Source organism: Pungitius pungitius, chromosome 16 (genome assembly GCF_949316345.1).
Source record: "Pungitius pungitius chromosome 16, fPunPun2.1, whole genome shotgun sequence".
In the NCBI taxonomy this organism is placed as follows: Eukaryota; Metazoa; Chordata; class Actinopteri; order Perciformes; family Gasterosteidae; genus Pungitius; species Pungitius pungitius.
Window position 1 is genome coordinate 17,723,933 of NC_084915.1, and position 12,355 is coordinate 17,736,287.

The window sequence follows — 12,355 nt, forward strand, 5'->3', positions numbered from 1 at the left end:
TTCTCTGTCATGCTTTTGTGTGAGTGGGCAGTTGAACGTGCGACGCCTGGTTTGGGTCTTCATTGATCAAAGAGGACGACCTGGAGATTAGGGCCTTTGAATCAGCTCAGTCTCTCCTGATTGTCTTCATAAGTCATTCATTCGAAGCCCTGATTACAGTGATTAGTGGGCGCAATAAGTACATCTCACACACAATGTGTGAACATGCACTTTTATTTCCATACAATGTGAATTACACAAAATAAACCAATAATAATGATTATATTGGTATCACAAAATACACTAAATGTTCTACCATGCAGTGAGTGTTGATTGTTGACTAAAACTTTGAAACCAAGGGTGTTGTGTGTGTGTGTGTGCGTTCATGTGTGTGTGTATGTGTAAGCCATTTAAGCAGTTTGAATTAGCATATTTATAAAACATCTTAAAGTTGCACACTGGACTGCTTCTCTTGCACATGAAAGCCTTTGCGGCGCGGCCCTAATGCTACTTAGTAAAATTTAGAAGTACAGCTCGTGCAGTTCTTTGGGGTATTTATAAGTGTGGAATGTTGTTTGGAGAAAACACCTCTTTGACCGGAGTGGGGCTCCGGTTCGGGAGGGTACGCCGGTCACACTGGGGCTTTTCATCGTTTTCCTTTCACTTGATCAGATCAGTGAGTGAGAGGACTCTCGCTCCCTGAACAGGACGCTCGTGAGCTGCATGAGTGACGGAGTCAGAGTCGCCGGGAGGTTTAATGCTCTGTCGAGCTGGGAAAAAGTTTCTCCTTTGTGCCCCCCCCTCCCCGCCCCCCCCCCCCACCCTTCCCACCGAGGGACCAGCTCACTCTGCTCCACCGAGAGCTCCAACCCGACACTAAGCCCCCCCCCCCCCCCCCGACCCTCAGCAGGGACGCCACCACGGCTCAAACGCTCTCTTTTCCTTCCCGCAGGAGCAGGGAGGTCTTTTCTTTCTGTGAAGAATGGGAGACTATGACGAAGACACGGCGTTCCTGGGGCAGACCGGCCCTTACTTCTGGACCACGTTCTTCCTCCTGAACACCGTGTTCGTCTCCACCGGATTCAACGGCCTCTACATCGTCTTCGTAGGGGCGGCCCCCAAACACCGCTGCCTGGTTCCCAACGTCAACCTGACGGCAGAGTGGGCGGAGGCCATCATCCCCCTCGCCGTGGTGGACGGCGCGGAGGTGCAGAGCCAGTGCAGCAGATACAGGCTGGACGTGGTGAGGAACCTCTCCGCTGGAGGCTTTGCTCCCGGAAGAGACGTGAACCTCACGGACCTGCAGCAAGAGAGGTGTCTGGACGGATGGCACTACAGCAAAGACGTGTACCCGTCCAACATCGTCACCGAGGTCAGTGCGCGCGGGGGGGGGGGGGGGGGGGGAGAGGGGCGTCTTGTGAGAGGGGGTTCACGTCCTACTGTCTTGTTTTTAACATGTTGGGTGTTCGGGGTCTTTTGCCAGTGGGACCTGGTCTGTGACGACCAGTGGAAAGTTCCCTTTGCGTCCTCGACCCTCTTTGTGGGATACCTCTTCGGCTCCTTGATCTCAGGACATCTGTCTGACAGGTATTTCATCCCAAATTATCAGTAACAGTTCCCAAAATGTGTTCCTGTCTCTATCCATTATTAAACTCTATGCACGTTATGTTTAGTAAGATTGCTTTGAACAGTTTTTGATGAAGTTGGAAATGTTTGTGGATTCCCATTCAAAGAAAGTCAAATGGTGAGGATTTAAAGTGAGTGTTGCTGGAGAATTGATATCATTAAACCAACAACAGCTCCATCTGCTGTTGAAGGAGATCTCCTTCAAGAGAGCTTACAGTATCTTACAGGGACGGCTTCTTAAATATCGTTTGTATATCAAATCAAAAACAGGGATCTGTAATGTGGTGTCATGTTGACTCAGACCAGAGAACCAGCAAATAGTGTGAGAAAAAAAGTGTAAAATCCTTAAACAGGACATTTATCAAACAATATGTAAAATACTAAAGGCGGCTCCAGGTGATCCACCTGAGACGTAGACGCACGAAGGTCTTGATGTCAGTGATCTCTGCCTGGAGACTTTCTGTCTCCTAAGGAGCACTGACACGTTATCGTAGTTTTTACGACAATTAGGAAAAGAGGTTTAGTGGAAAACTGGTCATTCCTAAATACTTTGAGTATTTGTTGGTTGAGGAAAGTGGTTGTTGGGTTTCTATATTTTGATGGTAGAAAATAGCTCAGGACGCAGCAGTGAGGGTTCAACTACTTCTGCAGCTTTGTAAACTATCGGCCCAATGGTTGAGGGGGGGGGGGGGGGGGGGGTGAATTCAACACTTGTATGTCACAGGTTCAAAGCTCATTCAAACCTTTACACACGTTGGCTTTTCAAAGAGCTCCACTCGTTTGGAACATGAGCATCGTCAGGGTTACTGACCCACAAAACATTTAAAACAATCCAAAAAAAGCCCATTTTGAGAGGCGGTGACCCGGGTCTGAGTTCAGCAAAACATGAAACCCAGCCGGGCCCAGGTGGCCGGTCAGTGCCATCGTTCTGTTATCTGAACCCTCAACGGAGGGATCTTAGCTATTAAAAGTCACCAAATCGATCCCAGGTGTGTCCCTGTCCTCATGGTCCTCCCTGTCAAGGGCTTTTCATCTTCTGTTCTTCCCGTGCAGGTATGGGAGGAAGAAGGTTGTGTTCATCTCCCTCGCAGCCCAGTGTCTCTCCGTCCTGCTTCAGTCCTTCTCGCAGTCCTGGAGGATGTTCTGCGTCATGTTCCTCTTCGTCGGAGCCTCCCAGATATCCATCTACATTTCGGCCTTTGTGCTAGGTGAGACCCCGACCCCGTCCTGCGGGGTCAGAAATCTGAACGAACACTCCGAGGGTCACAAACCTCTAATGTTCTCCTGCAGGGACGGAGATTCTGAGTAAAACCATGCGAGTGCTCTTCACGACTCTCGGGGCCTTCCTCTTCTACTGCATCGGGTACATGACGCTGCCCTGGATCGCGTACGGAATCCGGGACTGGAGGACTCTGCTCGCCGTCCTGTCCATGACGGCCGTGGCGTACGTCCCACTGTGGTGGTACGTCGCTCGCGGGTTCTCCTCGATCACGCCATGTTCCCACAGTCGGCATCCCTGATCCAAAGGGCAAAAAAACCCAAACCCCTTGGTAGTAAAGGTTCCTCGATGTGCAGGTTCATCCCGGAGTCTCCTCGGTGGCTCGTCACTCAGGGACGACTGGAGGAGGCCGAGGCCATTGTGAGGGACGCGGCGAGGAAAAATAAGGTCGAAGCACCACCTGTAATCTTCAAAGTCTGCGAGGTGAGCTCCACACTTTTTCCTTCTGGTTGTGGCAGATGTTGTTAGAACTCAGGTCTGGACAGCGGTTGTCTCTCTTTACAGACACTTCATGTGTCTTCATTTCTCCACAACTGATTGAACGGATGGAAAGACGGGTGATAAAAGACACGATTTAGTGAGACGGTCTTGAACATTGGGAGGTTTTGTTTGAGGAAACCTTGGGTGGTTTGGTAAGACATCAGAGGAACAGAGGTGACGATGTGACGATGTGACGATGAGGGCGCACGGATTGTCTGGTTTGTGTTTTTTTTTTCACTTCCAGGGACTCTCCCCGAGCAGGAGGTACAGCATGCTCGATGTCCTGAAGTCCAAGAACATCCGGTGCATCACTCTCATGTGTCTTGTGTTGTGGTGAGTGGTTGCTCTTTTGTCGCGTTGTAAAAAAACACAACGTTTATTCCGTGAATGACGTTCGGAGGACTCCTCGTCAGGATGGCGATAAACATTGGGTACTTTGGACTGTCCCTAAACACCTCCAACCTGAGCGGCGACCCCTTCATGAACTGCTTCCTGTCGGCGGCGGCGGAGGTGCCGGCCTACGTGGTCTCCACCTGGCTGCTGAGGTCGTGTCCGAGGAAAGCCCTCCTGTCGTCGTTCCTCGTCATCGGAGGAGGAGTTCTTCTTCTCATCCAGTTCATCCCCAACAGTGAGATGCTGTTTAACCTTCAGCTTTAATCCACATATCACGAGGCCATGATGCGTTTGTGCCGCCTTCTGGAGCCATATTGAAGATACGAGGTGGCATAACTCACACAGGCAGGCAGTTTGTTGTTTTAACTGAGGTTTATGCTGCCACCCCTCTGTTTATTTATTTCATTATTTGATGGGACAGAGCACGTTGCCGTAGTGTAAGTAGTTATAAACGTGGTGCATATTTAAGTTGAAAAGAATGAGGATTAAAATCCGTGGCAGCAAATGTTTCAAATTGAACGACATGGTGTTAAAACACCTCTTACACAAGACTGCTGGACTGTAACATAAAGTCAGAATGTCGAGCGCTTCCCATCTCAGCAATACGTTTGAATGTGAGAAAGCAAATGTGAGAAGAGGGTGTAAACGTGCAAGTTAAATAATGCTGACACTAGTTAATTATTGCGTGAGCACTTTCACAGACGGGTCGTGATGAAGATGAAGTGGCGTCCACTAAGGGTTACTGTGTCATGAACCTTCATCTCCAGGCGGATCCAATACGTAACGCCAGTGTTTCCTCAGGGGGGGATTTTAATAGGGCGAAAAAATGTCATCAAAAAAAGGTCTGAAAAGATTCATTTGAAAAAAGTCTTGAAATAAATGTCAAAAATATTAGTTCTAAAATGTCATCAAAGAAATGTCTAATAACATTAGATTGAAAAAGTAATGGAAAAAAACCAACTAAAAATAGGTATTAGGAAAATCATAAATAATACACAAATCATCGAACACGAGTCATAACAGGAGTTATGAATCCAGCTGAATAGTGTTGCTTTTCATTAGAGGAACAGGAAGGTCGGACCAAGCTTCAAAATACGTCAGAGACGTCCCTGTTGTCCACTGAGAAGGACAAAGTGACTGAAGCAGGACGCAGACGTGAAGGAATGCACAACTCAAGTCTCCCTCCACATCAGTGATGAGTAAAGGAGAGGTCAAAGTTAACCAGAGGTCACAGAGTTCATCAGAGGTCACTGAGTTCATCAGAGGTCACTGAGTTCACCAGAGGTCACAGAATTCATCAGAGGTCACAGAGTTCATCAGAGGTCACTGAGTTCACCAGAGGTCACAGAGTTCATCAGAGGTCACAGAGTTTATCAGAGGTCACAGTGATTCCCCCTAACCTTCTCTTTGTGATAAAGACACCGTTCTGGAAATTATTTCCTCCTCATCAATTACTTAATACTTTAGTTTCAGGTAAGGGATGTTAAGGATCCATTGGTTAGGTAACAGAAAACTAGACATTTTTCAGGCACTGTAAGTCATATACAATGTTTGGATATTTAGATATAACTTTGCTTAAGAGAACCAGGAAGATTTATTTTCTACTCAGTTTAATTCAATATCTCCTCTTTGTCCTCATCAGCCCTTCAGTACATTGCTCTGGCGTTGGAAATGATCGGAAAGTTTGGCTTCACCATGGCCTTCAGCATCGTCTACATCTACACGGCCGAGCTGTACCCCACGGTCATCAGGAACGCCGGCATGGGGATGTGCTCCTCGGCCGCGCGCATCGGCAGCATCACGGCTCCTTACGTCATCTATCTGGGTGCGTGAGCTTCTGCAGGAACGCTGCCCGTGAACTTGCTCGAGTAAAAGTGGATCTTTTGCACCTTTACAGGCACCTACAATAAGGCTCTGCCTTACATTCTCATGGGGAGCCTCACAATCGCCTCCTCCGTGGTGAACGTCTTCCTGCCGGAGACCCTCAACAGGGACCTTCCAGAAACAGTGGAGCAGATGCAAGAATGTCAGTGTAGGTGTTTCTGCATGTGTGGTGACGAGCAGGGGGCGACTCCTCTGCTCCCATAGACGTCTATGAGGAAATGACTCTACTTCTGTGTGGTGACCAGCAGGGGGCGACTCCTCTGCTCCCATAGACGTCTATGAAGAAATGACTCTACTTCTGTGTAGTGACCAGCAGGGGGCGACTCCTCTGCTCCCATAGACGTCTATGAGGAAATGACTCTACTTCTGTGTAGTGACCAGCAGGGGGCGACTCCTCTGCTCCCATAGACGTCTATGAGGAAATTACTCTACTTCTGTGTAGTGACCAGCAGGGGGCGACTCCTCTGCTCCCATAGACGTCTATGAGGAAATTACTCTACTTCTGTGTAGTGACCAGCAGGGGGCGACTCCTCTGCTCCCATAGACCTCTATGAGGAAATGACTCTACTTCTGTGTAGTGACCAGCAGGGGGCGACTCCTCTGCTCCCATAGACGTCTATGAGGAAATGACTCTACTTCTGTGTAGTGACCAGCAGGGGGCGACTCCTCTGCTCCCATAGACCTCTATGGGAAAATGACTACTTCTCTCTCTTGATTGATTCCCTCAGTAAACATGTAAACATTTATGGTCTCAACCCCACGTTTTACACACAGTCTGTGATTTCATGAGGTAACTTCACGTGTTTATCTTTAAACGCAGCAAATAAAAAAATGAAACTTACTTATAGTTTAACAATTCAAAATAAAAACAGCAAGTTGTAGAAAACGAGTACAAAATGCTGTCGTCTTGAAATGTCTGTGTGTTGCGTAGTTATATTTTATAACGATGTTTCTTTAATTTGCAGGTTGTGCAATGGCACCAAAACGAGTGAATAGGTGAGTGGAAGACGAAGAAGGAGGAACCGAGCCGTTCAGTCTGATGCAGACTTTCAAAGAGAGAACCAAACAATCCAAAACAGGCACAGTGGCATCAAAAGGTTCTTTTGAACGGACTGATGTTTTTGATCATTTTTATAAAACTCTTCATTTCCTAGATTAGATTATTCAAGGTTATATATTTAGAAATGTGGCATTTTAAAATGTGTGTATTAAATAAAAATGTGTCTCTCATGTTTGGCATGTGATTAAAGCATGAACGTATGAACCCTCCCATCCAACAGTTGTTTTCATCTTTGAACATAAAACACATCCTGAAGGAACATGATCCTCAAAAACAGAGCAGACACGAGAAAAGGGATATAATAGAATCACAGTATAAGCTTAGCATGAAGGAGGAAGCCTCTGCATCTTTAGTCTGTATCTTTAGACGCCGGGGGGAGGACACCAGCAGCCTTCGGCTCGCAGCCGATACAAACCCACAATCCCTCTGGGGGGGGGGTTTCCTCCTCAGAGTAATAGATAACTGCGTAACCTCCCAGCTGGTCTATGAAACATAAACTCGGCTTTATTGCTCAAACGCCCCGTCGGACCGCTGGAGGCACGTTGTCTGTCAGCTCTCACGTGGTTCCTCGCTTTACTGCTCGTCCTCGTTCCTTCTTCCCTCTGTTTGTTTGTTTGTTTTTTGTAAGTAAGATGAAGGAGGACAACTCGGAGAGGCGGGACTACGAGAGCATCACCTCCTTCCTCGGATCCTGGGGGCCCTTCCAGCGAAGGATTTTCTTAGCGCTCGCCATCAGTATCGTCCCCAACGGGTTTTTCGGCGCCTACATCGTGTTCGTGGCCGCCACGCCGCCCCACGAGTGCCGCGTGCCGGAGAACGCCAGCATCAGCGACGCGTGGAGGAACGTGACCATCCCCATGGAGACGGTGGACGGCGTGGCCCGGCGCAGCTCGTGCTCCAGGCTGAACCTGGAGGTCGTCGGGCGATACTCTGCCCAGAGCTTGGTCCCCGATGTGGACGTGAATGTGAGCGAGATCCCTCTGGAGGGCTGCCGGGACGGCTGGAAGCACAGCAGGGAGATCTACCGGTCCACCATCGTCACCGAGGTGAGCAATGAGTCAGCGATTAACCCGCCACAAAAAACAAGTGGTGTCTGGTGTCCAAAGGTCAAAGGAATCACCAAACCAGCAAATCGGTCCATCCTTTATGGACCAATAACGCTTCCTCAGAGAGCTCGTTGACAGGGAGAAGATCCGAGATAAGACACCTAATCAACGGTTGCTAAACTAAAATCTTGACAATTAATCGCTATTAAGAAAGTATTTGATCCAACAGACTCTCAGACAGAAGATATCTTTGTTTACTCTGTTTCTTCAGAGTTGAGCAACAAATTACACCCTAGAGTCCATGCTGATAAATGACAGTCACAGTTTGAGCTTTTACTGAAGATACAAATATCAGTTGATCTTTGTGACGTCCAAGTGTCACCTGTTAGCCTTCGGGCCTCGAGTGTATTTCGCTGTTCTTGTGTTGTACATTCCAAATTCAGAGGGTAAACATAAAGCAGGAGGAGGTAGTGGAGTGATGTCTACCTGAGCAGGATGGGAGTCTCCAAGCTTTTACACTAAGTCACCGGGTCTCGGTTCTTTGGAAAATCGAACCTCAATTCAGAACTTCAGGTAAAGGAAGTGAGCATGAGATGAGATCAGGGAGTCCGATGAACACCTCTCACAAAGGTTCCTTGTGATACCTTCAAGAGAAGAAGTCAGAGTCACGTGGAGGCCGTTTATCATTAATCCTTCTGATCATGTTACTGGTCTGTGTTACTGGTGTGTTCGCTCTGCAGTGGGACCTGGTCTGCGACGAGGCATACAAGTCTCCACTGGCCACCTCCATCCACTACGTGGGCGTCCTAGTCGGCGGGTTCCTCTCAGGCCAGATATCTGACAGGTGTGTACACACTCATCATTGTCCCAAACGACGCTTCTGCCGCGAGGGACTCGAGGAACCAAGACCCGTGTTTCCCGCGCAGGTACGGGAGGAGGCCGGCGCTCTTTCTCACGATGGCCATTCAGACCGTGTCCATCACGGCGCAGATATTCTCCCCGAGTTGGGAGATCTTCGCCTTGATTTTCTTCTTCGTCGGTGCCGGGGGAAACTCCAACTACACCATTGCGTTTGTGATGGGTGAGGATTTTCGATCACGCAGTGCCTGTGATGCCCCACGAAATGTCATCCGAAGGGGACGAAACCTCCGAAAACGGAGCCGTTTGTTTTGACCTTTCACCTCACGTTTGACACCCACAGGGACGGAAATCCTCAGCCCGAAGGCGCGCGTGTTCTTCTGCTCGCTCGGCGTGTTCATGGGCTCCGCTCTGGGCTACATGGCCCTGCCGGCGGTGGCCTACTTCCTGCGAGATTGGCAGACGCTGCTGATCGCCAGCGCCGCCTCCAGCGCGCTCTACGTCCCTCTGTGGTGGTGAGAAGATCGCTGCGTGTTTCAACACTGATGCCTTGGCATCGCCTACGTGGTGTGTGCGATAATGTTCATAGAGCAGGGAAAAAGCTTTGTGTCAGATGTCATAGATGGAGTTTGTTTGTTTCCACTTAATCTCTTATTTATGTTCACGAAAGAACGTGAAGGCCTTCGTTTCAGGAGTAACAAAATTCAGACGGCTAGCCGTCTTTTTTCCAAGAATTTACAGCTTTGTGACCTTAAACCAGTTCTCCACTCTTTTCTCTCATCAATGTGCCACCTCCCCCTCCGAATGCTCCTCCTCCCCCCTGCTGCGTTTGTGTGGTTGTAGCCCGGGAGAAAAACACAACTCTTCTCCCTCATGAACCCAAACTTCCTGTTAGAGGAGAATGTGTTTGGTCCCAGATACGCAAGGTTTGATTTGTCCGTCCCAAAGGTCTTGAATAGCACTTGACCCACAGGTTGGTCCCAGAGTCTCCTCGCTGGCTGCTCTTCCAGGGAAGACTGAAGGAGGCTGAGGACATATTGAGAGACGCTGCCAGGATCAACAAGGTCGACGCCCCAGAGGAGATGTTTACACAAGCGGAGGTGACGCGTTTTATGCGATGGATTCACGCGTGAAGATGTGAAACTTTTTCATCGTTTGCATTGGTTGTTAATCGTTCCTCCTGTTGCCCCCCCCCCCCCCCCCCGCCCCCCCCGCAGACGCACGAGGCGCTGGCCATGAGAGACGAGAAGCACAACATTTCAGTCATCGTGAGCAGCTGCAACATGTTCTCTCTCACCGTGGTGTCTTCGTTCCTGTGGTACGTGTGCAGCCTCCCGGCGGCGTCAAGGGCGCCGCCGAACGCGTGTTTAGGCTGTCGCTTCGTCTCCGCAGGATCGTCGTCAACGTGGGCTACTACGCGCTGGTGCTCAACACCTCCAACATGCACAGCGACCCGTACCTGAGCTGCTTCCTGTCGGCCGTGGTGGAGGTGCCGGCCTACGCGATCGCCCTGCTGCTGCTCAAATACTGCCGCAGGCACTTCTGCCAGTCGTCCACGCTCTTCTTCGGAGGCGTCTTCATCCTCCTGGTTCACCTCATCCCGACTGGTAGGAGCCGCCCGCCTCCCGCTGACCGGCATTTTCACATCTTGAGGTGCGTCGCTCTCCATTGAGTCTCTGAGCGGTTTGATCGTGTGCCCCTCAGACATTACCAGTATCCCCGTGGTCCTGGAGATTTTGGGCAAGTTCTGCATGACGTCCTCGTTTTGCGTGGTGTACACCTACACGTCGGAGATCTTCCCCACCGTTGTCAGAAACACAGCGATGGGCTGCTGCTCCATGGCTGCTCGCATTGGAACAATCACCGCCCCCTTCATCATTTACCTGGGTCAGTGCCTTTAGTCCTTCGTCTTTGAAGCTGCGTTCTCCGTGGTGAGCACCAGGGGGCGACTCTTCTGGTCCTGACTCCACTTTTCTCTTGATTTATTCCCTCAGTAAAAATTGTAAACATGAGTTTATGGTCTCAGTCTCTAGTTTCAAGTCTTCTTCAATACGACATGATGTTTTATTTTTTATACTATATTTTTCAATTGATCAATAAATCCAGAAAATAACCGACCGACTAATTGAAATAAATGATAAATAACAGACGTTGAAGCTCTACTGCAGTAATAAGTACACACTGATTGTACAGAAAGCACAGTTACCTAAAGTAGAAACTTTTTTTGGGGGGGGGGTTTGCAGCGAAATACTACAAAGCGCTCCCTTACATACTGATGGGAGGCATCGCCATCGCAGGCGCCTTCCTGTGTTTCCTGCTGCCGGAAACGTTTGGAAAAGCTTTGCCGGAAACCGTTTCACAAATGCAGCCGATATGCGGGTGAGTTGCAAAAATAAAATGATAAATACCTATAATTAGTTTTTATGACTAAAAAAAGTATACATATTCACATACATTGTTTCATGAGATTGTAAAATATTTAAATATATAATATATATATAAAGTCCTTTTATTCACGTGTTATGTTTAATTTCTCTCACTTAATTCATTCTCTGGAAAAAACTAAAAATGTATTTATCGCCATTAATATTTTCTGTATTTTCTCATTTTTTATTACAGTTTTGGTTTATAACATTATCACACTCCGCTGTCACTGTAACTTGACTTTGTCTCAACAGGAGGGGGGCAGGACAAGAGAAGGAAGCAGTAAACCAACAGAAACCGGTGAAATATCAGACTAAAGAAAGCAAGTTGTGAATCCTTTTACTCACCTGGTTGTTGTTTAAATGTCGCATAATGACTCCTGCTTGACTTACCGAGGACATTTTTGTAATAAATCGAGTATTTGACAGAGAAAATGTGAGACTCTTTATCTTATCACGTGTTTCGAGGTTTAGGGGGGGGGAGTCTGTGCACGGCAGCTACGCGTGCGCGTGCGCAGCGCCGTGAAGAATATCACCTCGACCTGTGCTCAACTTAAACACTCAAGTCTGCTGTGACGTCAGTGGAGTGCAGAGGTGACGTCAGCCGGTTAATATCCCCCATAGTTGATTAATAGGAGAGAAGATGAAGCTGATGAGAGGAAAATAACTAAAATAAATAACTGAAGGCCAAACGGCTCTGGATGCGCGTGGGCAACCCCCCCTGCCGGATGACGTCATCCGTTTCCGTGGGAAGCCTGCAGTAATTTCACTTTCAATTCAAAAGGAACGGGACGCCTTCAGATTTAGAATCGAAAGGTAGAAATCAGTTTTTTCGCGTCGCGCGGAGCCCGTTCGGCGGGATCGAACCCGCGGCGGTTCTCCCGAGTCCAAGTGAAAGTCCCTGAGTTCGGGCCCCTCGACGTGGACACGGATGGATTTCACCTGAGACACGCCGCTCGGGGACAAATAGTACCACATCTGGACCGACGAAGGTGAGCTTCAGTCTTTTAAGGCGTTTTGTTGAGCAGCGGTTTTTAAACGTCACATCGTGGAATAAACCCCCCCGGAATGACACACGGTCGCGCCCCGTGAACCGGGACTCGCTACGTAACACGTTGGTTGGGATTTGTCTTTATTCCAGACAAGGTTTTTTTTTAAAGTGACAAAAGTGAAAGTGCGCAAACGAGTTTAATTCCAACGATGACGGCGTGTTAGTCTTTGTGTTGTCTTTTATTTATCCTTACATCCATCTCTTCGTGCTTCTTCCTTCTTTTCATTATTATCTCATACATGTAAAATTCGTAAATAGTGCGCACATTTGTATTTA

General features: G+C 48.5%; 2 protein-coding genes across 3 annotated transcripts; both read left to right on the plus strand.

Moving 5' to 3' along the window:
- The first annotated feature begins 898 nt into the window (after window positions 1-898).
- slc22a5 (solute carrier family 22 member 5) lies at window positions 899-6,913 on the plus strand. 2 transcript variants are annotated; one of them, XM_037468411.2, is made up of 10 exons: window positions 899-1,351; window positions 1,463-1,566; window positions 2,659-2,813; window positions 2,896-3,067; window positions 3,181-3,307; window positions 3,609-3,697; window positions 3,778-3,992; window positions 5,400-5,582; window positions 5,655-5,789; window positions 6,607-6,913. In XM_037468411.2, exons 1-10 carry the CDS (start codon window positions 962-964, stop codon window positions 6,639-6,641), a joined length of 1,605 nt encoding a protein of 534 aa, XP_037324308.1. In that variant the 5' UTR covers window positions 899-961; the 3' UTR covers window positions 6,642-6,913. The 2 variants fall into 2 exon arrangements, with proteins under 2 accessions (XP_037324308.1, XP_037324307.2); XM_037468410.2 differs by having other exon boundaries at window positions 899-1,566.
- Window positions 6,914-7,193: 280 nt separating this feature from the next.
- slc22a4 (solute carrier family 22 member 4) lies at window positions 7,194-11,409 on the plus strand. The gene is made up of 10 exons (XM_037468409.2): window positions 7,194-7,747; window positions 8,488-8,591; window positions 8,674-8,828; window positions 8,949-9,120; window positions 9,579-9,705; window positions 9,823-9,923; window positions 9,998-10,212; window positions 10,310-10,492; window positions 10,849-10,984; window positions 11,284-11,409. The coding sequence occupies exons 1-10, from the start codon at window positions 7,334-7,336 to the stop codon at window positions 11,360-11,362; spliced, it is 1,686 nt and encodes a 561-aa protein (XP_037324306.1). The 5' UTR covers window positions 7,194-7,333; the 3' UTR covers window positions 11,363-11,409.
- The last annotated feature ends 946 nt before the right edge of the window (window positions 11,410-12,355 follow it).

Bases quoted from the DNA above. Each gene is read 5' to 3' on its own strand.
- slc22a5 (XM_037468410.2), top strand. From the start codon at position 962: ATGGGAGACTATGACGAAGACACGGCGTTCCTGGGGCAGACCGGCCCT. The intron at 1,567-2,658 runs GTATTTCATCCC...CTTCCCGTGCAG, and splicing joins TCAGGACATCTGTCTGACAG to GTATGGGAGGAAGAAGGTTG. The intron at 5,583-5,654 runs GTGCGTGAGCTT...GCACCTTTACAG, and splicing joins TCCTTACGTCATCTATCTGG to GCACCTACAATAAGGCTCTG.
- slc22a4 (XM_037468409.2), top strand. From the start codon at position 7,334: ATGAAGGAGGACAACTCGGAGAGGCGGGACTACGAGAGCATCACCTCC. The intron at 9,924-9,997 runs GTACGTGTGCAG...TCGTCTCCGCAG, and splicing joins GTGGTGTCTTCGTTCCTGTG to GATCGTCGTCAACGTGGGCT. The intron at 10,985-11,283 runs GTGAGTTGCAAA...TTGTCTCAACAG, and splicing joins CAAATGCAGCCGATATGCGG to GAGGGGGGCAGGACAAGAGA.